At 40.1% G+C, this 25,680-nt stretch overlaps 2 protein-coding genes and 1 long non-coding RNA gene across 6 annotated transcripts; 1 reads left to right on the top strand and 2 right to left on the bottom strand.

Moving 5' to 3' along the window:
* Window positions 1–238: 238 nt before the first annotated feature.
* LOC147484332 (G-type lectin S-receptor-like serine/threonine-protein kinase LECRK3) lies at window positions 239–3,107 on the top strand. The gene is given in 2 exon segments (XM_086580691.1): window positions 239–2,644; window positions 2,646–3,107. Coding segments are annotated over 2 exon segments (2,403 nt in total). The 5' UTR covers window positions 239–523; the 3' UTR covers window positions 2,928–3,107.
* Window positions 3,108–6,307: 3,200 nt separating this feature from the next.
* On the bottom strand, window positions 6,308–15,241 carry LOC147484331 (uncharacterized). 4 transcript variants are annotated; one of them, XR_015205867.1, is made up of 10 exons: window positions 14,877–15,241; window positions 14,515–14,603; window positions 12,284–12,334; window positions 11,978–12,190; window positions 11,267–11,840; window positions 11,069–11,187; window positions 7,949–7,977; window positions 7,825–7,862; window positions 7,355–7,473; window positions 6,308–6,351 (listed from the first exon to the last, which is right to left on the bottom strand). It is a non-coding gene; the product is annotated as an uncharacterized LOC147484331 (long non-coding RNA). The 4 variants fall into 4 exon arrangements; XR_015205869.1 differs by lacking the exons at window positions 14,515–14,603; window positions 14,877–15,241 and having other exon boundaries at window positions 11,267–11,845; window positions 12,284–12,374; XR_015205866.1 differs by lacking the exons at window positions 14,515–14,603; window positions 14,877–15,241 and having other exon boundaries at window positions 12,284–12,368.
* A 9,234-nt stretch (window positions 15,242–24,475) lies between these two features.
* LOC147484330 (PLAT domain-containing protein 1-like) lies at window positions 24,476–25,587 on the bottom strand. The gene is made up of 2 exons (XM_086580689.1): window positions 25,382–25,587; window positions 24,476–25,168 (listed from the first exon to the last, which is right to left on the bottom strand). The coding sequence occupies exons 1-2, from the start codon at window positions 25,568–25,570 to the stop codon at window positions 24,617–24,619; spliced, it is 741 nt and encodes a 246-aa protein (XP_086436815.1). The 5' UTR covers window positions 25,571–25,587; the 3' UTR covers window positions 24,476–24,616.
* Window positions 25,588–25,680: the final 93 nt, after the last annotated feature.

The raw sequence follows: 25,680 nt of genomic DNA, 5'->3' as shown, positions 1-25,680 counted from the left end.
CAATCATAATTTCTAAGCTACTTCCAGGTCTAAGACAGGCTGAACCATTCTACAGAAGAGTGTATAAAGACTCGATAGAAATCTTGAATTGACGTGAAGAAAACTCTAAGAAAAGTCGGCGGCTTTTATCTTACGCGCTTTCCATGCACTTCAAATGGAGAAAAGTCAGAAAACCTTCGGTCCTCAGCGCTTAGGACCGAACTACGTCCAAGCGGTTCTGACCACAAGTTCTTTTTCCTCCCAGCAACTTCACAAAAAAAATCTTCATCAAATTTAAAAAAAACAAACAAAAAAAGCTTCGGTCCTCTGCCCTTCAAAATCTTGCATTTCTGTTTCCGCTTAATATATAGCAGCTCTAGGCTCTAGTCCTTTATGAACTGTCCCAAAGTTTGTTCTCGTCACTTCCTCTCTTTTTCAACACTAATTTAGCAACTCTTCTAAACTCATTCAACAAATAACTAGAAACATTTCTTGATATCGTAGCCTTTTAGTTTAGCTTTCAAACAGCCTGCTGCTTCGGTCCATGGCTTCTTTGCTACATAGTATTTTCTTCCTAATAATATTACTGCATCTTGCGCTCTTAACATCAGCTCAATCACCTTATAAAAATATAACCTTGGGCTCTTCTCTATCTAACCTTGACGATAATCCACACTGGACGTCTCAGTCAGGTGAATTTGCTTTTGGTTTCCATCCCCAACAAGGTCAGTTTTTGCTGGCAATATGGTATGCCAAAATACCAGTACCTGTCAAAACCATAGTTTGGACTGCAAACGAAGGAAAGCCAGTGGAGCGAGGAGCTAAAATTCAGTTAACATCAAATGGTGTGCTTTTGCTGAGCACCCAAAATGGAACAGAGATCTGGAAACCTCAACTAACGGATAACAGCCAAGTAGCCAGTGCAGCAATACTCAACACAGGAAATTTGGTGCTGACTACCACAGATTCCACGGTTGTATGGGCAAGCTTTGATAATCCAACTGACACCCTCTTGCCTACCCAAACACTAGAGCCTGGCTATAAACTCTCCTCTCGGCTAACAGAGAAGAACTACACACTTGGGAGATTTGGGTTTAACCTACAAGGCAATAGGAACCTTGTCATGTACACTATTGCTCTTCCTACCGAAGGTAGAAATGGTGCTTATTGGGAAAGTAACACTGTAAATACAGGTCAGCGATTGGTATTCAACCAATCTGGGCACATATATCTAACTTTAAGGAATGGGAGCATCATTAATCTGTCATCTGAGATACCAGATTCAACAAGAGACTACTACCAAAGAGCCACCCTCGATTTTGATGGGGTTCTAAGGCAATACACCTACCCAAGAACATCCCCAAGCAACGGAAGGTGGCCTGAGTCCTGGTCTTCGTCATGGTCGCTACCAGAAAACATTTGTGCAGCTAACTTTGGGGAGTATGGCAGTGGACTTTGCGGGTTTAACAGTTATTGCAGAATAAACCAAGCTCAGAGGCCAGAATGTGAGTGCCCACCTGGGTATAACTATTTAGATCCGCAAAATACTTTCGCAGGATGCAAGCAAAACTTCGTATCACAGAGTTGTGAGAAAAATGATTTAAGGATAACCCATGGTTTCGAGATGCGAAGTGTTCCTAGCACAGATTGGCCATTCGCTGATTACGAGTGGTTTAAGTCTGTCAATGAAAATTGGTGCGGAGAAACTTGTCTGAATGACTGTTTCTGTGCAGTAGCAATTTTCCGCGAGGGGAGTTGCTGGTTGAAGAAATTCCCGCTTTCACGTGGTTACATGAATTACGGTTCTAATGGAAAGGCTCTTATTAAAGTAGGTAATTTTTCCACACAACAAGTTCCTTCAGTAGTCTTGGATGGAAAGAATGAAAAAGAAAACAAATGGTTCCAGCCGGTAATAACAGTTTTGGGCGGTTGTGCTCTTCTCACCTTACTATTTCTTTTGCTGGGTTTCTATCGTGCACGACCAAAAAAACAAAATATAAGATTGCAAGATCCCTGTACACTTGGAGTAAACCTGCTGTCATTTACTTACAAAGAGCTAGAAGAAGCAACGAACGGGTACAATGAAGAACTAGGTAAAGGCGCCTTCTCCACAGTTTATAAAGGAGAGCTAAAATCAGGTTCTAGAAATTTTGTTGCTGTTAAGAGGTTGGAGAATGTAGTAGAAAGAAACGACAAGGAATTCAAATCAGAAGTGAGTGCAATTGGGAAAACCAATCACAAGAACCTAGTCCAACTACTAGGGTTCTGTGATGAGGAGGCGCACCGGATTCTAGTATACGAGTTCATGAAAAATGGATCCTTAGAAAGCTTCCTATTCGGAAGTTCAAGGCTCGGCTGGTTCCAAAGAACTCAAATTGCACTTGGGATTGCTAGAGGATTGGAATACCTACATGAAGCATGCGTCACCCAAATTATCCATTGTGACATAAAACCTCAGAACATACTTCTAGATGACTCTTATGCGGCAAGAATATCTGACTTTGGATTGGCCAAGCTTTTGAAGAGTAATCAGACTAGAACTAATACAGGTATCCGGGGAACCAGAGGGTATGTTGCTCCTGAGTGGTTCATGACCATTCCAATCACAGCTAAGGTGGATGTTTATAGTTTTGGGATCATGTTACTAGAGATCATATGTTGCAGAAAAAAATGTCGAAGTAGAAGTTGGGGATGAAGATATAGATGTACTGTCAGAATTGGCATATGAATATTATGTACAGAAAGAACTACATCTTTTGGTGTTGAATGACGAAGAAGCAAAATATGATGGTAAGAGTTTGGAGAGGCTTGTCATGGTTGCTCTATGGTGTATTCAGGAGGACCCATCTTTAAGACCTTCCATGAAAAAGGTGACTAGGATGCTAGAAGAAGATGTAGAAGTTTTAATTCCCCCCAACCCTTCCTCCTTTGTTAGCTATATCAGTTAGAATCATCTCCCTCCCTTTCAAACGGTGTTGATCTTTCCAAAATGTCTCAAGATTTCATGTATTTACTAGTTTTGGTACTTGTTTACTGAACGGGTGACGTTAAATGAAATAATTTTTTTGTTAGAAGACTTGCAACTATTTGTAATTTTTCAAAAAATAAATTTTAAACATTTTCATTCATGTGAATAGGATCACCTCTCTCCAAAAATTATATTTTTGAAAGGCAATAAATCTCTCCTTGATAATTAAACATTGATTGTCTTTTTTTTTTTTTTGGTGCTAAAAAATAATTAATCAAGATGAATCCTTGATGACACTGCCATGGTGGATGAATAAATTTCATTATAATTAAAATTTAAAGTAAACTACTATGGTTGATACTTAATGTCATTAGTTTAAAAGACATGCAAGCTATACAATCTCTTAATCTTGCCGTCAAGAAAGCTTTCTTGAGTTAACATTTTGCAGTAGTCCAGTATTTGATACATGAGAGCAAACAAAAATACACATGAATAAGCTAGGACTTGATAAACTCTGTCCACTTCTTAATTAGTTCTTTTTATTATATCTCTTTCACTCGTGCATATAGAGAGTTGTGAGGAACATATATTGTCATCAATATATTTGCGACATGTTTCAATGCCATTGATCATATCTTGAGACTAACATAGTGGATCGTTACAATTGGTCATCTCAAGAGTCATGAGTTACCAAATGGTTACAAAATGAACATTAATACGTGCATCAATGCAATACTAAATGTCATTAACCAATAGAGCACCAAAGGGGGGAGAGAATTCAATATATTTCCTTTCCACTCTCAAACAAGAGGAGGAGGATTCGATGCTTCTTCTCCACTCTCGATCTTTTCCATTCGCGATCGATCATTCGATCACCAAATTCTAATACGAACTACGAACTGACTTGATTCCAGTTCTCCGGAGAACTGGATACGTAGGCAGTTCGATCATTTGAACTCAGTCACAACATCATTCTCCCTAAATTTCCTACACATCACTACACCAGAAAAGGCCATAAACGACGGATATTGCCGTCCTAAATCGAGATTTACGACGGAAAATAGTGTCTTAGAGTTCGTCGCGAATAGCCCTGTCGTTAATATTAACGACGGAAAAATGCGTGGTAAAGCGAATTAGAAATGCGACGGTATTGCGACACTTAAAGCCGTCGTTAATTATAGGACATTCAAAACCGTCGCAAATTGCTTTTTTGCTGTAACTACCTATTTTCAAATCTAGAACGTACTGAACCGTCGTAAATTTTTGTCTTAAATTTAGGACACGCATTTTCGTAGTGTATTGTCTTAGGGAAGTCAAGTAACGACAATATTCGCCGTCGTGTTTGTTCAAAGTAATTTTTTTTTAAATAATTAATTTTTTTTGGTAGAACGATTTTTTCCGACATCGCTACTAATACTACATAGTTCTCATATCATAAAATCAATTATACAAACATACTAAAGCATACTAAAACAACACATTTGAAAATTTGATATATTATACATTGGTTTTCCAAAATTTACAATTTTTTCAAACCGTTGATTGCCAATAACTAACTAGGCTTTTAAAGTACACATCAAGGCATAATAAAACATAATGGGAAAGGTTAAATGTATGCGCTATAAAGTTGGGTTGCTCGCCTTGGCAAAGGTACTCATCACAAACCGAACTTATGCGCCAATCTTTTCGTCGAGGAGTATGTCCTCTCGTGAATGTCGAGCCCGATGCTCCAATGAACACAGTTGACATAGCACCGATGGTTTTATCTAGCATAGCTTCAACCTACATGGGATAAAAACAATTCATGATTGGAGACCAGAAAATAATACCATAATCGAGAAGAAAGAGTTAGAAAGGTTCAATCCATGACTGAAAATTTATTTTCTTGTTCTCATTTTACGCAAGAAGTAATTGTTGTCAACACAATCACACGCCAGAACATATTCTTTGGCGGTGTCAATAAAATTTAATTAATGTTAGCAATTTTGGCGTGTTAGAACATTTTTATTTCTAAAACCGATTCTTGTTCTTTTTAGCTAGCTGATGAAACCATCAATTTCTGAAAAATCGATGGTTGCAGACACACATATTCACCGAAATTAAGAAGAAAACCATCGGTTTCTAAAAAAAACCAACACCTGTGAACTGGAACTAATGACTAGAACAAGAACAATCAGCTATAAATAATAATGAATAAGATAATGTTTGCGTTACTCACATTTGCACTTATTCTAGAAACGAAAAGCTTTGACTCTTTCTTGAGCTGCTAAAGCTTGTTGTTGAGATGGCTTCTTTCCCTCTCTATGATGGCAGAAAGTTTCTCCTCAATACTTTACATTCTTGCAAAGGTGAACTTCTTTTTGGAATTTCACCGCAACCAAGTAGTAAAGATATAACATCTTTCAAGACGGATAAAAAAAGTCGAATTTAACTCAATCAGATAACAAAATTTGGATTACCTCCAAAGTCCAAAGAACTACTCGTAAACTCATAAAAGAAACAACCCCATCCGGACTCCAACAAGACCATATACAGGAGCCGCGAAAATATAAGAACATCGAAGTGATCATCCAACCAACACGGCAACACCTAAGGAGTAAGGATGATCCATTATCGACATTAAACCTTTTATTCCTAAATAATAGTAGTTAGAAAAGGACACAGTTAAGAGAGTGCCACATGTAGAGATACCATTGAGTATGCAAGCATATGGAAAATCTGAAACGCCATAGTAGAGTCCATCAAGAACAAAAGCAAGGGCGTTCATCGGTTGAGAGCCAAAGAACAAACTGCTCATAAATATGTGTCGGTGTTAGTATTTTCTTCATTTGATTTAATAATTCTCAAAAATATATAAGTTTATGCAGTCTCACAAGAAAAATACTGCATTTTCGGGGAGGAGGGGCACCTAGATGTGGTCAAATCAATCTCTCATATTGACTACAACCATCTGTTCCATCAAAAGATTTCCAATTTTCATTAAAGTCGAATGGTTCGTTGTTATGATATAAACAAAGCATTGCTACAAGTCTACCACCAAGTAGCAACATTTTGGCGTTGCTATGATATAAATAGCAGAATGCATTTGCAACTTCTCGTAGCTCTTCCACTCCGGTACATTGTAAGCATATTATAGATCCATTGGGAATCACAGAGTGGTTGAAACGCCTTTGCATAATTGTCATGCAAAATGCCATTTTTAGGCTATCTCAAAGCTACCATGCCTTGCATGTATCCTCGGACTTCTCACATAGTAAAGACAATAAATAATCACTCGGTCCTTACGAGAACCCACGATCTTGTGATCTCCAAAGACAGCAGAGTCGAGGTAGAAAGGAGAAAAGGTCTCAAACCCGAAGAAAAAAGATAATAACGACTAAAGCTACTCCGGTCAACAAACCAATCTGAATCATATTTAAACAAGTAACCAACTACTTAATCACTTGAAAGATAATGAAGAAAAGGCCAGCCAATATTAAGGGAAACAATGTTTGATAGAAGAAATGTTTTTAACCTGTAAAGATAAGCATAGCGGACAAAGTTCAATTCCAACAAACAACTATGTTTTAGGATTGTATCCCAAAAGAACACAAGTATCATAATTTGAGGAATCTTCCTTGGTACTTCTAATTCATCAAAATAAGCACCCCGTGTAGACATTATGAAAACAGTGTTCTCAAAAAAGAAGAAGGCAGGAGGCCTTCTAGCACCTACATAGTTGATTTTAAAGTTCACCCACCAAAAAATAGAAACAATACTTCTTAAAAGGCATAAAAGTTCTTCAACCAAACATTTCCCATAATTCAAACACCAACTAAAAAATATGAACTAGTCAACTAGGTCTCGATTGTTCTTCTTCATATCTCTTCAAGCCTCTCTACCCATCAAACTAATGACCCACACGTCCCTCCTCTTCCTTTCCCTCATCCAATAGAAAATATACTTCATGAAGTTTTCTTAAGTCAACATTTTGGAAACTTCAAGTCTAAACTCTAGGGCGTTATCTGCTATGGTTGCTTCTCCGGCCCGTTACCCGGTAGCTTCTCTAGCAATCTAACACAATCCCTTTTATGGTTTTTTGGTATTTGAGCTCTTTTCGGGCATTATGGTATTGGGATTAATTTGTTTTTGCAAGCCTGCCTAACCAGCCTGGTTGGCCTAGCTGGATTACTAAACGATTTACAGGCCGGCACTCCCTCGCGACCCTACGTGCACCGCCTAGGAAAAGAAGTCGACACATAACAATATCCCTTTTGTGTAATACACTTTACCACAGCCCGCCCTCTAGTTTTCTCAGGCCATTTATATATGCTATGTGTGTGTAACAAGAAAATTTTGGTATTGAAAAGGAAATGACCCAAAAATAAAAACAAATGGAGTTCACTTGAAGCAAATACACGATAGTACCTGAGGCAGAGGGAGTGTTGCTGCCAAATCTATAAGGAAATCTGATCTCAAATACCTCCTAGAAATCTTCTTAGGATCCATGACAAGTTCACCCCTTCCGAAAACTCGTGAGCTTGGCGCTACATATGTTGTATGGAATTTTATAACCATGTGCAAGAGGTAGAACAGATCGGCAATGGTACGGAAACAAGTAACAACAATTCTCAGATTTTAGTCTGTTTTCAGACATGAGCTCGTGTTTGAGCCCCCAATAGTAGGCAGGTAAAAATACAATGGATCGACAAAAGAGCTACCGGGCATGAAAAAAAGGAATACCCAGTTCCATTGCAAGACAAGCTCACGTCAAGTTATAAAATCACCATGCCATGTGCATGATATGCACAAACTAGTGTAAATTTAAACCAAAACTATACTTAAACAATCAAATAAGAGAAAAAGGAAATTGTAATTGTAATCAAGTAATTAAGTACCTCAAATGAAGCTCAGGCATGCATTCAGTTGCCTCACCCTGAAATTGAATTTCTCAAATTAAGAATTTATTCAAACAATTGATACCCAGGGAACTAGTTATGACAACTTGAAATGATAACTCACCTGAATGATCATAATCATTCGAATGCAATCTGAAAATAAACATAATGAGTAAATGTCAACTCTTCAAGAATAAAATTTGATGTTGTGGGACACAATCTATAATGTATTATTTGGCGCATGAGTAAATGTTTGAGGATGTACTCTAGTGCGCGATCGGTACCTGGACCGATCCCCCGACTTACTTCGACAGACTTACTTGAAGGATGGAAGGAAAGGAAGAACTTCGACTCCCCTTTACCTTAATAAGGAAGGCACGAGGGAATACGACTTATCGCATGGGATGCCCCCCCTCCTTCAGCCGACTTTGACGGTCACCGAATTGTCCCAAGGCGTCTCAGCTCAGATAAGATCTCATACCCTGGGTAGTGGAACCTATCTTACAAAAGCAGACTTCACTCCCGGCAGTTGTAGAAAAGCCTCGCTTCTCCATTCGGGAGAGCCAAGAGGACAAAGATTAAATCACCCTTACTTTCTTCCCAAGCCAAGGTCGGTCGACTAGTTTTCTAATTCAGATTCTGCTCCTATCGTCGTCCTTTCCCAGCCTCAGCTAGACCTTCCGTCTCTATGCTCTTATCCGGAGGATTGGCAAGCCCCATAAAATTCTAAAGACTGCAGAAAGTTAGGAAGCCTTTTGTGCGACCGTCCAATCTTCGTGGCCTTAACATGGAGGGCTCATTTACGAGAGCTACTCAAGAGCTTCTCGGACATGCAAGAAGAATTCTAGAAAGAAGTAAGAGGCGGATCCTCAACGAGAAGAGTGGTTGAAATACTACTCACGAAGGACAAAGGAAAGAGATCAGAGAGACAGATGGCTTTGTGACGGGGAGTACCATGTCACTCCTTAATTATGTTTATCGCTCTGGTTTTGTCTCAAGACCAAGCAAGCAAGTTTTCCCACAAGCCATCCGCTGGAGAAGCGGCAACTACTAGTGTGAAGGCAACAGCGGCGACAATCGAGCCGGCCAGCGACCGCTTATCAGCTAACCGGTCCGAGCAATTAGATCAGCCAGACGAAGAGTCAGAGCGAATGACAATCCTCATCAAGGATGCATCTCAATGGTCAGCCAGACCGACCGGGCTATCAAGAAGAATTGCCCAGAGACAACCGTAATTCCGTCGTTTTGCGTCGGTCATAATTGAAGGCATTGCTGCAACCCCGCTTGTGGACATCTATGAAACCAATGGACCCTTTGGGCTAACATAGCTATTTAAGTAGTAAACCAAAAGATCGGGCCACATATCTGGAAGGGCGTTGAACAGATCCAGCAAGCTCTACGGATCCTCTTCAGGAAGATATGGACATCCTTCGACTTACACTCTAGGAGATGAGCACACCGATAAGCACTTTCGGAGTGCTCATCCGAGCTCATCTTCGCCGCCCCACGGCCCTCGGCCGGTATCCGATAGCCCGACAACCCTTAAGGAATTACCAATGATCACGAAGATTCAACATGTCTAGGTGGGGAGCTCGGGTGGTATGAGGGAGATTTCTCTCGCTGACTCACGAAACCGGATGGTAAGAAATAAGGATAATTTGGGAGGAGAGGCCGGATGATAAGAAGGCGACTTCCTGCCTGCCATGAAGTGGTCGGGGGCTACCGGGGATGCTCAAACTCTTTCTTCTCAACTGTGTTCTTTACACAAAATAACTACCCAATCGGGTGCGAAAAGCACTCAGCGATATCTAACCACCCTTTCCATAATAGGATTCTTAGGTGCAGTTTTGGGGAGTGTAAGAGTTGGTGGTGGTGGCATCTTTTTCTTAAATTCTGGTGTAGTGATATAGAATGAACTTCTTCATTCATTGACTGTCTTACAACTCATAGCATAATATAGAGATACATGCACCTATACCTAGTCCCTTTCTCAACCCAAACAATAGAAGCTCGAGTTCAAGAAACGAAATGATTCAAAACCTCTTCTCGATAAACCTTTTAAGCTTAAATTGGTGTGGCTCTTATATGATTAAAAGTTTTCAAGAATGGAGCGGATCACACACTGGACAAAGTGAATCACACAAGTGAACTTCTTGGTACTCATGTTTCCATAGTTAAAATGTACCACTAAAGAAATATAAATAAATAAATATGCCATGTGGAGAATTTATTTTGTTTTTAGTTATTGGGAAAGATGTGAAACTGGGATTCAAATTCTATGTGGATGGTGTGGGTGGGGGGCTAAAAGTCGTGATTTATATATAAACTGTTTTTTTCTCTCCCTTTTTGCATTTGTCCAAATTTTAGGAGATCCAAAACCTTGCTTTGTATCAGGTGTACTTGTGGACTAGAGAAGAGGCTGAGCTGTATGTATGGTCATAATCCATGATCAAACTAATTAGTTGTTGAACGAACCTAATAATACTACATGAACCATGTGCCATTGAAGACAAATACCTAATTAATGCAACTGCTAGATCATGGTACTCATATAAAAAAACGGAAAGATCATGTTTGTCGCCTCATATTAGTCTCACTAATCTTTTCATCGTTTCTTGATTAATCCAGGTTCTTATTAATAGCAAAAGTACAGAAGACAAAATCTAACAAGACTTCAGGGAGGACTCTTGCTCCAAACTAGAGGCTAAAGTTGGACGGCTTGGCACAATGGAACCCCCTAGACCCTAGTATAGGATATCACGCTGCTATCTTGTTTGACATATCTCTGCGATAAAGGGAGTGGGGTTTTCAGCAAAGATCATGCGCTATGGTCATGCATGGTGTTGGTGGTGTATTGGTGTTACTAGCTAGTGACAGAGTCATAAGATTGATCTTGTGTTAGAATAATACAGAATTTATTTTATGAGGCTATATCTGTGCAAAAGAAATAAAACTTAGGAATGAAAATCATTTGCTATGCCCTGCAAGGCCGGGTAATGAAACTATATCATTTTTTTTCAACTATATCATTCTACTATGCATAAAATAAGTTTGGCTAACTGACATCCATGGCCCAAGTATGCAATGATTATGAGAAGAAATAAAATGAAGCAAGAGAATTTCATTCAATGCCTTTTAAGAAATCTGAACAAAAAACTGATGCAAAAGGACTGCATGACTAGTACGAGGCATTGTATCTAGTGTAAAGCAGAATATCTAATGGTATGATAAGGTTTGTCATTACCTCTCAAATAGTCCAAGCTTCAAAATCACATCCGCTAAATTAGAGTTTGCCTTTCCCACAAGTTGAAAAAGTTTTTTCCTTTTCATTGTAAATGTACTGGTTTTCTCCATTCCATCGATCTAAGCAGAAATCAATTTGTGAGTGTTGATAAAGTTCAAGTTAGTCTGCCTTCACAATTAAATATGATTAAATAGGTACCTGGCGAACATAGTAATCAAGGGCAATACTTTGACCAAGAACGCTGCCAATGATACGAATTTCGTCGATATCTAGATGCAAATTTCCCACCTTATGGTGTAGACTTCAGCGGCGGTGCCTCCGGTAGATTCACTAACGGCAAAACAGTTGCAGATATCACTGGTAAATATTCATTACTCTGTAAAACAGAATCAGTTTATTGGTTACTTTCAATTGTAAACATAAACACTTGTAATAAAAAACAAATATTTCCCTTATTGAAGTTTCATGCAGAATAAGTTAATCCTTGTCTCTGTTACAGCTCAACTGCTAGGACTACTATACCCTTTCCTCCCTCATATATGGATCATCAGAACTTCGAAAACCTCACTGGTGTCAATTATGCATCTGGAGCAAGCGGCATTCTCGCCGAGACAGGAACCAATTTAGTAACAGTCTTACATTTTGATCCAAGTTATAAATAGTCCACCTTGAAAGAAAACTTTCTCATTGACATGTTACATGTAGGGTGAGCGCATATCCTTGGATCAGCAGATAAGTTTGTTCCTGAAAACCGTCGAAGAAGTGCTGCAACCTAAGCTTGGAAGCAAAAAAGACCTTAACAGTTACTTGTCCAAGTCCATATTCATGGTTTCTACTGGAACTAATGACTAGAACAAGAACAATCAGCTATAAATAATGATGAATAAGATCATGTTTGCAGTTACTCACATTTGCACTTATTCTAGAAACGGAAAGCTTCGACTCTTTCTTGAACTGTGAAAGGTTGTTGTTGAGATGGCTTCTTTCCCCTCTCTATGGTGGCAGAAAGATGGTTAAGTTTCTCCTCGATACTCTACATTCTTGCAAAGGTGAACTTCTTTTGGAACTTCACCTGTACGTCAAGTTATAAAGACACCATGCCATGTGCATGATATGCACAAACTAGTGGATTAGTGTAAATTTAAACCAAAACTATACTTAAACAATCAAATAAGAGAAAAAGGAAATTGTAATTGTAATCAAGTAATTAAGTACCTCAAATGAAGCTTAGGCATGCATTCAGTTGCCTCACCCTGAAATTGAATTCTCAAATTAAGAATTTATTCAAACAATTGTACTGTCCATGAGTAAATGTTTGAGGATGTACTGTCCATGTTATGCAGCTATTTTTTTACTTATAAATACATGCAATGTTTAGGAAAGAGAGCTCAATGAGACACGTGACTGAAACCTACCGACCCACTCGTTCTCCGGCCTTCTCTCAGAGTCTCTCTCCATGAATATCTCTAAGTTGCCACAGATCGTCGTAGTTATAACAACATTGATAGCGTGTTTAGGTCTTGTCATAGTGATTCAACTAGCCAATGCAGAGAGACCTTTGAGAGCTGGTGTTGATGAACAAAGTCAGGTTGAGGATGAAGTAGGTCGAGAAAGGGTGTTGGTTAAGCTTATAAATTTCTTGGGGCAGACTGGAAAGTCCTCTTATCACCACGTTTGGCCAGTGAGTCTCTCTATCGTGCATGCAGCAAATTACTTTCTTGACTTCTTCATCACGAAATAAATAATATATTTGGTGCTTGTTTAATTTGGTGAACATGCAGGAAATGGAGTTAAGGTGGAGATTGGTGGTAGGATCCATAATAGGATTCTTAGGTGCAGCTTTGGGGAGTGTAGAAGTTGGTGGTGGTGGCATCTTTGTCCCTATGTTCACTGATCATTGGTTTCGACCCTAAGTCCTCAACTGCAATTTCTAAGTGTCTGTCATCCTTCCTTTTTAACTTCTATTTCTTCCAACAACTAATAATGAAACTTTTTTTTTTATTAAGAGTCGAAGCTAACTTAACACGATGGTACTGGTAAAGGTGCTAACTGCTTGACTTGGCACTTAAGTATCTAAGCTAACTATATACTAAATTCTGAACAAATATAATTATTTTGCATCCTTTTTAGCATTTAAACATTCATACCTTGCCACTTCAAGAGTTAAATTATTCAAGATAAAAAATGTAAAAAAGAAAGAAAGAAGATGTTTTGCTCGTCTTCAATCTACTGTCAATGATTCTTCATGAGAACATATACAGTTAAGGTTATGGCATGCAGAACTTACAAAGATTTTTTTTTTAGGTGAATGAGAACGTACTTACAAAGAAGTAATCATAATTTCCAGATAACCTAATATATAACTTACAAAGATGTGACCATAATTTCCAGATAACCTAATGTACTACATACATTGGGGAGTCCATACATTTTCAAGGGTGACATTTTTTTGTAAAGCAAACAAACTTTAAACATAAAGAAAACAGAAACCAAATATGTCGTTGTTGGGTTTTTGGCAAAGATATTAGCATATATAATGGACTGTGTGGTGTGTCTAACAAAAACAGAAATGGATCATGGACTCGATCAAGATTTGAGTTTTTCTTAGAAGTTTTTTCGGTTACCAATTTGTTGTGCACAATTGGGTTGTCTTCCGAGTTACGAAGTACCATTAAGTTCCTCATTTTCATCTGCAGCCTACCAACTTCTAAATGAAAAGGGTGATAATATGTTCTTGCTCGTTTACTTTAAAGATACACTCTTTCTCAGTCATATGATATTCCTACTTACAACTAGAAACAATAGAGTTTCTGCAAGGATGATCCAACTCTAGATACAACCCTAGCGCATATTACCATTGAACTATCCCACTTACTAATGAGGCTTCAACAAAGTTTCAAACTTTGTAATCTATGTAACCAGAAGAAACATTGTACTTATAAGCTTGTTTCATCCATTTCGTATTTTAAGGAAAAAAAAACAAAGTTCATTTGTGTTAAGAACTGGGTAGTATACTTACAAAACCCACACACAATTCAATCCAGCCAGAAAATAAAATAATAGGCAGCAATAGTAAATATTAGAACAAAGAGATTGGTTTCTGCATTTTAAATAATGAAGAAACCGTAGGCAATCTTACTAACATAAGAAATTGAGCAAATTATAAAAAAAGAAAAACAATTGTGATAGAGAAAATTAATATCATCAGAGAGACCACAAAAAGTTGTTTCCTGAGATACTAATAACTCAATACACAAAAACACTTCCTCCTCCCCTTTATTCTTATTCTTAACCACAAAGCAAGTGGCATACTACTACTTTATTCAAATATACTAATTCCATTAAAAATGTCAATACTGAAAACAAGAAAAACATATTGCAACAGTAAAACAATGTTGTTTAACACTAAAAATCAAACTAATAAACATAAAAAAAGGCATCTTTACTAAAAATAAATCAAGTTCAAGAGAAAGCGAGAAGGTAGATGAGATTTTGAAGCAAGAGAAGCAAAGGCAGTAGAAAGTGACCAATGTTGCTGAAAAACAAGTGGTGTGAGTGAATTGAAGCTGCTGCAGCTTGCCTTGCAAAGTTAAGATTTTTCTCCATAGATCCAATATTATTGCTACACCCGACATTATTCTTTATTAATTATTATTAATTTATTCAAACAAGAAAGATGAAGAAGCTCACTCTTCCTTCTTTTTATTTGGTTGATCCTAAAACTTCGATGGAAATACATTCGAACGGGGTTGAACAATTACGACATTAAGCAAAATTGAAACTTGTTGAAAGAGATAGCGATGGTTACCAAAGCTTCAGAGAGATGCAGCTCTATCTCTTGCCGATCTTGAGACAGAGAGAGGTAAAGCTCTTGCACTTCCACCGTCCCACGAAAGCTTCACTCTTGCCGCTTTGTTTTAGTTTTGGCCTTCTGGGCTTAGTGCAAATATTGGGCGGGCTTGTGAGAAATAGGGGGAAACCAACTCCGACGGTCTGTGAAAAGTTAACAGACACTTTGTCTCGTCCTAAATATGGGACAAAAAGCAAAGTCCTTTTGCCAACATAATGAACTAATACGACGGGCACAAAACGATTTAAGACGGTATTGCTCGTACTTTATTGAAGATGGAAAAAATAGTCCTAAGGGTGCGTCCTTTTTCTTAAATTCTGGTGTAGTGCATGTAAGGTACACCCAATTATTACCTTTACATTGACACCGTCTGTGGATCGAATTACTTGAAAATTCATCTACGCAAATTTTAATTTCTTCAAATCATCTTCATAAAATTGTCAATTTTCAAGCCCACGAAGCATGGTGATTGTCACTTGAAGCAACCAAAAGAGTCGTGTTCTAAATGGCGATGTAGTTATTAAAATGTTGGAGTTATCCCTCACATGAGGAGAGAAACCGCAGACGAAGCGGGAAAATTATTTGTCCGAGAGAAGTGTTCGGGCCGCCAGCTCGGATAGTAGCGCCCAGCTCGAGCTCCGTAACATGGCGGCTCAAAGTGATGGCCTTGGCCTTTCTCGACCTCAGGTCTTGTTGTGACGACATCTCGAGGCATAAATTTTGTGGGCCTTGCTCTGATGCCAGCGAAATTTGGTTTTGGAGATAAAACCAAAATCAAGGTTTTGGAAAACCTAACCTATGAGAACCAAACAAAGTAGGAAAAGGATTGGAATCGGACTAAAACAAAGAAGAGAACCTTCTGGAGATACAATCCGTAAAAGAGATAAAGTGATCTAGTAAGGTGAGAGACTAAAAGGAGAGATTGTAATCTTCCTTCCCATTTTATTAAGGCGGCTCTTGTGGAAGTAGGCATCATTGGCGAACCACGGTAAATCTTAGTCTTGTGGTTTGCCTTTTACTGCTTTACATTATTATTTGTTGTTGATAGTTGTTTAGCGAGTTGGGCATGTTAGTATAGGTAGTTTGTGATATTTGAGATTTATCTGGAGTTGAAGTGTGTTCATACAAGTTATCTGTGTAGTGGGGAACCGATTGGTATTGGTGTAATCCCCGACAAGTGGTATCGAGCCAAGTTGAATAGCCTAGGGTGTTATCCGAATCTTTGTCGGGAAAGGTGTTTGCGAAATTCGAGAGAAGATTTGAGGTTAAATAACTTGTAGAGATGGACCATTGCAGTGAACACTTCGTATGATGAGTCCGAATAGGAAGAACTACACCATGGAAAGCCAAGATGGAAGACTTGCTTCTTGCAAAGGACTTGGCACTTCCCATTGAGAATGAGGGAGTAAAACCGGAAAATCGACGATGAATTTTGAGTGGAAAAAGCAATGAGAAAAGCTATTGGGTACATTCGACAATGGATAGGCGGCGATTGCCTTTCACCATGTGGCCCAAGAGACTACGACCCGGTCTATGGAAGAAACTTCGAAGACCTTGATGAGAGGAAGTCGGGTGGAAACAAAGTGCTAGTCGTTAAGAAGTTTTGGAACCACGAAGTACCAAGAAGGTTCTTCAATGTCCGAGCATCTTAATGAAGTACTGAGAATATCATCAATCGGATGCATTTGATGAAGATCAATTTGGGAGGCGAAGTTGAGGCTTTGTTTCTATTAGGCTCTACCCGAAAGTTGGGAGACATTAGCGGTTTTCTACATGGAGCGACCAAGGATGGGAATTGTTACCATGGAGATGGCTACCGTCTTTGTTGAATGAGGGAGACTAGAAGGAGTGCAAGAAGCGGCTCTTCTAACTCGGAGGTCCTTTTCACGAGAAAGCGGGGAGAGGTCGAACGAGAAAAACCATCTCGTTCTAGAGGTGATGGCCGAAATAAAATCTAGGGGTGAAGCTAGAACTCTGAGGCGGAGAGGCAATGTTACTATTGTGCCACCAAAGGCCACTTCGGATATGAGTGCGAGAACTTGAAGAGGGATGAGAAGAATAAGCGTGTACATGAAGACATGGTGCGAGAGGAGCGAAACACGAGGCGGAGATACTACCGCACTAGTCGATGACTGAGTGGGAATTGTGTCGGATTGTGGTGTGTCTTCTTTCTCGAAGTACCTCATGTCGGGATCTGAGTGGGTGATAGATACTGGGGAGCATCCTATCACGTCACACCGCCGCGGGGATTCTTCACTACCTACTGTTTGTGGTGAATATGGTGAAGTGAGGATGGGTAATGATGGAGTCTCGAAGATTATAGGCATTGGAGATGTTCATGTAGAAACCAATGTCGGCTACACCTTGACACTCAAGGATGTAAGACATGTCCCACGACATACTGGTTAAAGCCTAATTTAATTTGGGGAAATTAGATGCGATGGCTTTGTAAACTCGTTTGGTAGCAGGGGTATGGAACCGGCGAGAGGTTCCATTGTAGCAGCCAGAGGAAAGAAAACTTTGCTCTCTTTACAAAACACGGGCTAGTTTGTGTAAAAGCATAAGCGAATCTGTGAGAAGAAGAAGCTTCATCCGAGCTGTGGGCTGAGACCGTATCACGTATGGGCATAAAAGGGATGGAAGTTCTTGCTAAGCAAAAGGCCATGCCGGACATTAAAGGTACACATTTAAGTACATGTACTCATTGTTTGGTAGGAAAGCAACACGGGGTGTCTTTCCAAAGATTCGGAAATCTCGTAGAAAGGACAACGTCCTTGAACTAGTGCACACCGGACTTATGTGGTCCTATGAGAGTGAAGTCCCACGGGGAGCCGTGTACTTCTTGACATTCATTGATGATCGTCAAAGAAAGATATGGGTCTATAGTCACAACCAAGGATGAAGTACTTGGCGTGTTTGAAAATTCCACAGCATGGTGGAAAGAGGACCAGGAAGTTGTTGAAGTGTATTCGCTCGGATAATGGGGGTGAGTACATTGGGCCATTTGAAGAGTATTGCCGAGTCATGGGATTAAGTCATGAAGGAACCGTTCCCAAGACACGCTAAATGAATGGAATAGCGAGAGAATGAACCGTACCATTGTAGAGAGGATAAGATGCATGTTATCTCACTCTAAGCTACCTAGAAACTCTTGGGTAGAAGCAATCGTCTGGTGGGTGCATGTGATCAACTTTGTCACCGGCAAAGCCTCACGAATAGTGATTATCGAGAGAGTATGGTCAGGCGAGATGTTGATTATGGATACTTGAGGGGTATTTGGGTGCGGGGCATTTGTGCATATTCGAAGGATGAGAGATCAAGCTTGATGACAAAGCCAAGCGATTGCATTTTAAGGTTATGGAGATGAAAAGTTTGGTTACAAACTCTATGATCCGATTAACAAGAAGGTAATCCGAAGTCGAGATGTTGTGTTCTGGAAGACCAAACCATAGCGGAGACTTTGAGGAGGGGTGAGAATTTCTGATCTTTCACCAATGATCTTGTTGATTGAGAACCCGAAGTTCCCTCTTGTGGAGCGTCGAGAAGGCATTGAGAATCTGAGAGAACCATGAGTTTGAAGCTCATGATGAGAATCTATTGCTCATGATGGGATAGAACCTATTGGTATAGAAGATGCAGATGAGATGCATGAACCACCACCGAGCAAGCGAAGTGTATCCTCACGAGGAGGCCCGTGGAGATGGGGCAAGGAGGTCCGAGAGAGGAGAATAGCTTCAACGGTATCCACCCACATGCGTCACGTCTACTACTATCGGATGGTGGGAGAACCTATGTACTATCAAGAGGCACTTGAAGGTACGGAGACAAAGAAAAGTGGTTGAAGGCCATGCATGGCGAGATGGATTCTTTGCATAAGAATCACACTTATGAGTTAGTTGAGAAACCCACGAGGGAGAAAAGTTCTCAAGAATAAGTGGATATACAAAAGTCAAGCATGAGGAGAACAATCCTCACCTGAGGCACAAAGCTTCGCCTTGTTGTGAAGGGATTGGGTCAAAGGAAAGGAATTGACTTTGATGAGATTTTCTCTCTGTAGTGAAGATGACTTCTATCACGGGTGGTATTGGGTATGGCCAAAGTATGAACCTAGAGGTTGAAGCTGACTAGATGTTAAGAGGCGGCTTTTCTTCATGGAGACCTTGAAGAAGATGTCTACATGGACCCGACCCGGAGGGTTTGAGGTCAAAGGCAAGGAGCACCTAGTATGCAAGCCGATAAAAGAGCTTGTATGGGTTGAAGCAAGCACCGAGGCGATTGGTACATAAAGTTTGACTCTTTTATGGTGAAGCAAGGATACAAGAAGTCTACTTAGATCATTGTGCGTTTGTTCGGAGATTTCGGATGGGGATTTCATAGTCTTTATTCTTTGTATGTGGATGATATGTTGATAGTTGGCCCCAAACATCAACAAGATATCAAGCTGAAGAAAGACTTGAGTAAGTCCTTTGAGATGAAGGATTTGGGTCAAGCAAAGCGAGATACTTGGGATCACGGATCACTTTCGTGACGAAAAGAGTGGAAAGTTGTGGCTTTCTCAAAGAAAGCTACATGAGGAAAGGTGTTGAAGAGATTCAACATGGATCAAAGCGAAACCCCGGTCGGTTGTCGCTTGGTGGCGGTTCCCGCATGACCAAAGAGATGTGTCCTAAGGGTGAGCATGAGCAGAGTCAGATGGAAAAGATTCCTTATGCATCCATGATGGGCGGTTTGATGTATGCCATGGTGTGTACTAGACCGGATATTGCTTTTTCGCCCGTTGGGGTAGTAAGCGATTTACATCAAATCCGGGTAAAGAACATTGGGAAGGTGTTAAGTGGATATTGAGATATCTCAAAGGCACTTCCAAATCATGTTTGTGCTTTGGTGGAAGTAAGCCCTTACTTGAAGGCTACACCGATGCGACATGGCGGGTGATGTTGACTCGATGAAGTCCACCTCCGGTTATCGGTTACTGCGGGGAGCGGTTTCTTGGCAATCTAAGTTGCAAAAGTGTGTTGCCCTCTCCACTACGAGTATATATTGCAGCCATCGAAAGTGTTGCAAAGAGTTGCTATGGATGAAGAGGTTCTTCGACTGGGGCTAAAAGCGAAGCAGTTTGTAGTTCTATGTGAACCCGATCGAGGCGCCATCCACTTGAGCAAGAATCCGAGTTTTCATTCTAGATCGAAAGCACATACATAATGCGTTATCATTGGATTAGAGAAGTACTTTCGAAGACAAGCATTTGTGTATCGAGAAGATCCATACCGACAAGAGCGGATTGGGATATGATGACCAAAGTCTTACGAAGGTAAGTTTGATGTTTGTTGTGCTATTGCGGAATGGCTGACTCTCCTCTGTTGATTTGGCAATTGCATGGAGGTATCCCCCCTCATTCGTCGGGAGGGGAGATTGTTGGAGTTATCCCTCACATGAGAGGAGAGAAACCGAAGCGGGAAAATTCGTCGAAAAGTCGGGCGCCGCCGCTCGGATGAAGCGGGCCAGCGCTCGAGCTCCGGTAACATAGGGCGACCAGCTTCAAAGCCAGTGAGCCGCTTCGACCTCCAGTCTTGGTAGCGACTTCGCTCAAAGGGAGCCAGCGCTCGAGCATAAATTTTGTAGGGCCTTCTACGCGATTGCGAAATTTGGTTTTTGAAGATAAAACCAAAAATCAAGGTTTTGGAAAACCTAACCTAACAGAACCAAACAAGTCAGAAGGATTGGAACTTGTTGGGGATTACACCAATACCAATCGGTTCCCCCACTACACAGATAACTTGTATGAACACACTTCAACTCCAGATAAATCTCAAATATCACAAACTACCTATACTAACATGCCCAACTCGCTAAACAACTATCAATAACAAATAATAATGTAAAGCAGTAAAAGGCAAACCACAAGACGAAGATTTACCGTGGTTCGGCCAATGATGCCTACTTCCACAAGAGCCAGTTCTTAATAAAATGGGAAGGAAGATTACAATCTCTCTTTTAGTCTCTCACACCTTACTAGATCACTCTTTATCTCTTTCTGGGATTGTATCTCTCGTAAAGGTTTCTCTCTTTGTTTTAGTGCGGATTATTCTAACTTTGTTGATTTCGATGAAGTCCACCTCCGGTTATCACGGTTACTTTTGTAGGGGGAGCGGTTTCTTGGCAATCTAAGTTGCAAAAGTGTGTTGCCCTCTCCACTTCTGAAGTTAAAGTATATTGCGACCAACCGAGTGTTGCAAAGAGTTGCTATGGATGAAGAGGTTCTTCGACCTAACGGGGCTAAAAACGAAGCGGTTTGTAGTTCTATGTGACGATCCGGAGCCATCCACTTGAGCAAGAATCGAGTTTTCATTCTAGATCCAAGCACATACATGCGTTATCATTGGATTAGAGAAGTACTTCGAAGACAAGCATTTTGTATCGAGAAGATCCATACCGACAAGAACGGGTGGGATATGATGACCAAAGTCTTTACCGAAAGGTAAGTTTGATGTTTGTTGTGCTATTGCGGAATGGCAAAGACACTCCTCTATTGATTTGGCAATTGCATGGAGGTATCCCCCACCGTTGAGGAGGGAGATTATTGGAGTTATCCCTCACATGAGGAGAGAAATGGAGCCGACGAAGCGGGAAAATTCCGTCGCGAGAAGTCGAAGTAGCGCCAGCGCTCGGATGAGAAGATGGCGCCGCTTTCGAGCTCCGATAACATAGGGCGACCAGCATTCAAAGTGGTAAGCGCCAGCCTCGACCTCCAGTCTTCAGGTAGCGACTTCGCTAAAGGGGCGCCCAGCGCTCAGCATAAATTTTGTGGGCCTTGCTACTGATTACCCGCGAAATTTGGTTTTGGAGATAAAACCAAAATCAAGGTTTTGGAAAACCTAACCTATGAGAACCAAACAAGTCGAGGAAGGATTGGAATCCGGACTAAAACAAAGAGAGAGAACCTTTACTGGAGATACAATCTCAGAAAGAGAGATAAGAGTGATCTAGTAAGGTGAGAGACTAAAAGGAGAGATTGTAATCTTCCTTCCCATTTTATTAAGAATCGGGCTCTTGTGGAAGTAGGGCATCATTGGCGAACCACGGTAAATCTTCGTCTTGTGGGTTTGCCTTTTTTTCGCTTTTACATTATTATTTGTTGTTGATAGTTGTTTAGCGAGTTGGGCATGTTAGTATAGGTAGTTTGTGATATTTGAGATTTATCCGAGTTGAAGTGTGTTCATACAAGTTATCCGTGGTAGTGGGGAACCGATTGGTATTGGTGTAATCCCCAACAAGTGGTATCGAGCAGGTTAGAATAGCCTAGGGTGTTATCCGAATCTTTGTCGGGAAAGGTGTTTGTGAAATTCGAGAGAAGATTTGAGGTTAAATAACTTGTAGAGATGGACCATTCCGTGAACACTCATTATGATGAGTCCGAATAGGAAGAACTACACCATCCGGAAAGCCAAGATGGAAGACTTGCTTTCTTTTGCAAGGACTTGGCACTTCCCATTGAGAATGAGGGAGTAAAACCAGAAAAGACTGATGAGGCTGAGTGGAAAAAGCTTGACAGAAAAGCTATTGGGTACATTCCAACAGGCATATCAACAGGAGGTAGTTGATATGCATGTTGGAATGAAGATTGTTGGATGTCGTTGGGTGTTTACCGTAAAGCTTAATGCAGATGGAACTATTAATAGATATAAGGCGAGATTGGTTGCCAAGGGATACACAACATTATGGAATTGATTATAAGGAGACTTTTCGCTGTGAGAATAAAAATCAATACAAATCAATTTTAATTTCACTTGCAGCAAATAGAGATTGGCCCTTGCACCAGCTTGATGTGAAAAATGCATTCCTGAATGGAAACTTGGAGGATGAAGTATACATGGATATGCCTCCAGGTGTGAAGACCATCCCAAAGATGTTGGGAAGGGTGTAAACCGAAGAAGGCTTTGTATGGCCTAAAAACAGATCTCCAAGAGCTTGGTTTGGAAGACTTACACGATCAATGAAAGTTTTTGGGTACAAACAGAGCAATTCGACCATAACTTGTTTATCAAACACAAGGATGGTAAGATTACAGCTCTAATTGTGTATGTTGATGACATGATCGTTCTGGGGAGATGATCCAGAAGAAAATAAATGAATTGCGTAAGTATTTGTCGAAGGAATTTGAAATGAAGAATCTAGGACAACCTGAAGTATTTTCCGGGTATTGAAGTTGCAAGGTCTAAAAATGGGATTTCACTCTCACGAGAGGAAGTATGTCCTTGATTTGCTTGCTGAAATCGGGATGTTGGATTGCAAACCGACGATGGAGACACCCATTGAGATGAATCCGCGGACTCGCCATTCATTCGACCAAGTTCCCTCGATAAAAGCGGTGTCGGCATCTTGTAGGAAGGTTAATCTATCTCTCTCATACTAGACACGATATTGTTTTTATGTTGTGAGTGTGGTTAGTCAATTATGCATTGTCCTAGTGAAGAACATATGGATGCAGTCTTTCGTATCCTGAAGTATTTGAAAAAAGCACCTAGCAAATGTTTACTATTTGGAAAGTATGATGCAATGGATATTGTTGGATACACAGATGCAGATTGCGCTGGTGATAAAACTGATAGATGGTCTACATCAGGATATTTTACTTTTGTCAGTGAAAATCTTGTAACTTGGCGTAGTAAGAAGCAGAAAGTTGTTGCAGATCGAGTGCAGAAGCTGAATTTCGAGGTATGGCACAGGGAGTATGTGAATTATTATGGATCCGTACTGTCTTGATGGAATTGGGCTTCGAGCTTCAAAAACCTATGGATTTACATTGTGATAATAAAGCCACCATTCAAATTGCACATAATCCAGTTCAGCATGATAAGACAAAGCATGTGGAGGTTGATCATCATTTTATTAAAGAAAATCTTGACAGGAAGGTTATTCGTTTTCCGTTCGTAACCTCAGAGGAGCAATTAGCTGATGTTCTTACCAAAGGTATATCCCACAAAGTGTTTGACAGCTCAGTTGTCAAGTTGGGCATGATTGACATCTATGCACCAATGTGAGGGGGAGTGTAGAAAGCTGTATATAGCTTTTCTTGTATAGAGCGACCTGCGCTCAAGATAAAGCTTGAAGGAGCGCGACCTGCGCCTCAGGCATTACCCATGTCCAGTGAATTGAGCGCGACCCGCGCCTCGTGTTTCTCAAGCCACCGAATTGTGTTGTTTCCTATTTTGTTAACTCTATATAAACAATTGTAATCTTTTTAGAATTCAATAAAGTAAATACACACTGAATTGAATTGAATCCTCTGGTTCTACACTTATTACCTCCACATAGAACTATTTTCCCTCGTAACTACCTTGTTGGTGAAAAGCTACTAGGATTGCCCAATGCAGAGGTGACTTTAAAACATTCCGTCTACACCGAGACAGAATGAAACATTCAAAATATGATCTAATCAATTTGATTGACTACAATTTGCCAAACCATCAACCCCATTCTAATTCACCAGGGTGGATTTGCATTTTGTCATGAGATTCTAACAATGTATTTAAAGTGGTTGCCTGATAACATTCCTCTAGTTGAAAGCAATTATTCATCAGTTATTTTAAACCTCAAATCTCACCCTACATGGTTACACACTTACCCGACAAGATAAGGGCAGTACAATCTAAAACTTGCAAAATTTAAAGGACAACCATTCCCCTACCAAACACCACTTAAATATTACCAGTACAGACATTATTTATTATTACTGACTCACTGAGCAGCAGCTGCTCCCCATTTTCTTGATTTTTCCGGACAGCAAAAGGGGCCCTCCTAACATGCACATGAGGTGCGGTGGTGCCGATGTTGGTGTCTTTTTTCTGTAACGGTGAGCATCCATCAAGAAGAGCTGTAAGACTATAAGGTGGAGCATCATTGCCAAGCCATTGGTCGACGTAGAAAATAGTCTGGCTGCAACCTTTATGTGGCCCCGTTGATGTCACCTCCACGTAATCACAATACCATCCATGATGGGCCCCTAGTCCATCTGATGTTACATTGATACGACACAATGGAGCGCCTATGCATGGGCCTTTGCCACTGAATATATCAAGATTACTCCTCTCGTAGTAGTCATATTTGGGACCCATTAAACCCCATTTCTCGAGATCTGAGATCCATACTGATTTACCAGATGCATCACCTAGAGTAATACTAATCTTTGAATCTGTTCCAGCTTTGATAATGGATCCTGTCTTTACGTAAAGAGTGTATACACACTCATCCTGATGAACACAATACCAAACAAGAAAGATAAAACAAGTGGAAGTGGAACTGAAGTACAATATGACATACATTTGCCTCTTATGAAAACAAGATGGATAGAGCATGATGTTATAAGCATATATAATGGGTAAGATCTATAAAAATAAGGTATAACCTATGATTCTAAATGTCTATGGTTTAATATATTGTACTTGGAATGATAAAACACTTACAGAGTTGGAATCACCAGATGCGGCAGCAAGGAAAAAGAGGACGAGGATCACACATGAGAAGTGGCGATTCGTCATGATGTTAATTAATTTGATATTCTTGAATGGATATAAGTGAAGGTGAGAGTAGGTAATGAGGCGAGATTTATAAGTGGAGTGAGGGTGGCATGGGTAAATATTGATGGATGACATTATTGTGCTTTGCTGTGTCACTAAAGATGGCATTATGGCAAGAGGTCTTTTATCAATGAATCCTTCGATCGTTAGTTCTTTTTTTCATAAACAGTAAATGCAAATGTGAA

This window comes from Coptis chinensis, chromosome 8 (genome assembly GCF_015680905.1).
Source record: "Coptis chinensis isolate HL-2020 chromosome 8, ASM1568090v1, whole genome shotgun sequence".
Classification (NCBI taxonomy): Eukaryota; Viridiplantae; Streptophyta; class Magnoliopsida; order Ranunculales; family Ranunculaceae; genus Coptis; species Coptis chinensis.
Note: the sequence above shows the minus strand (reverse complement) of the source record. Positions and strands in the feature narration are given on the sequence as shown.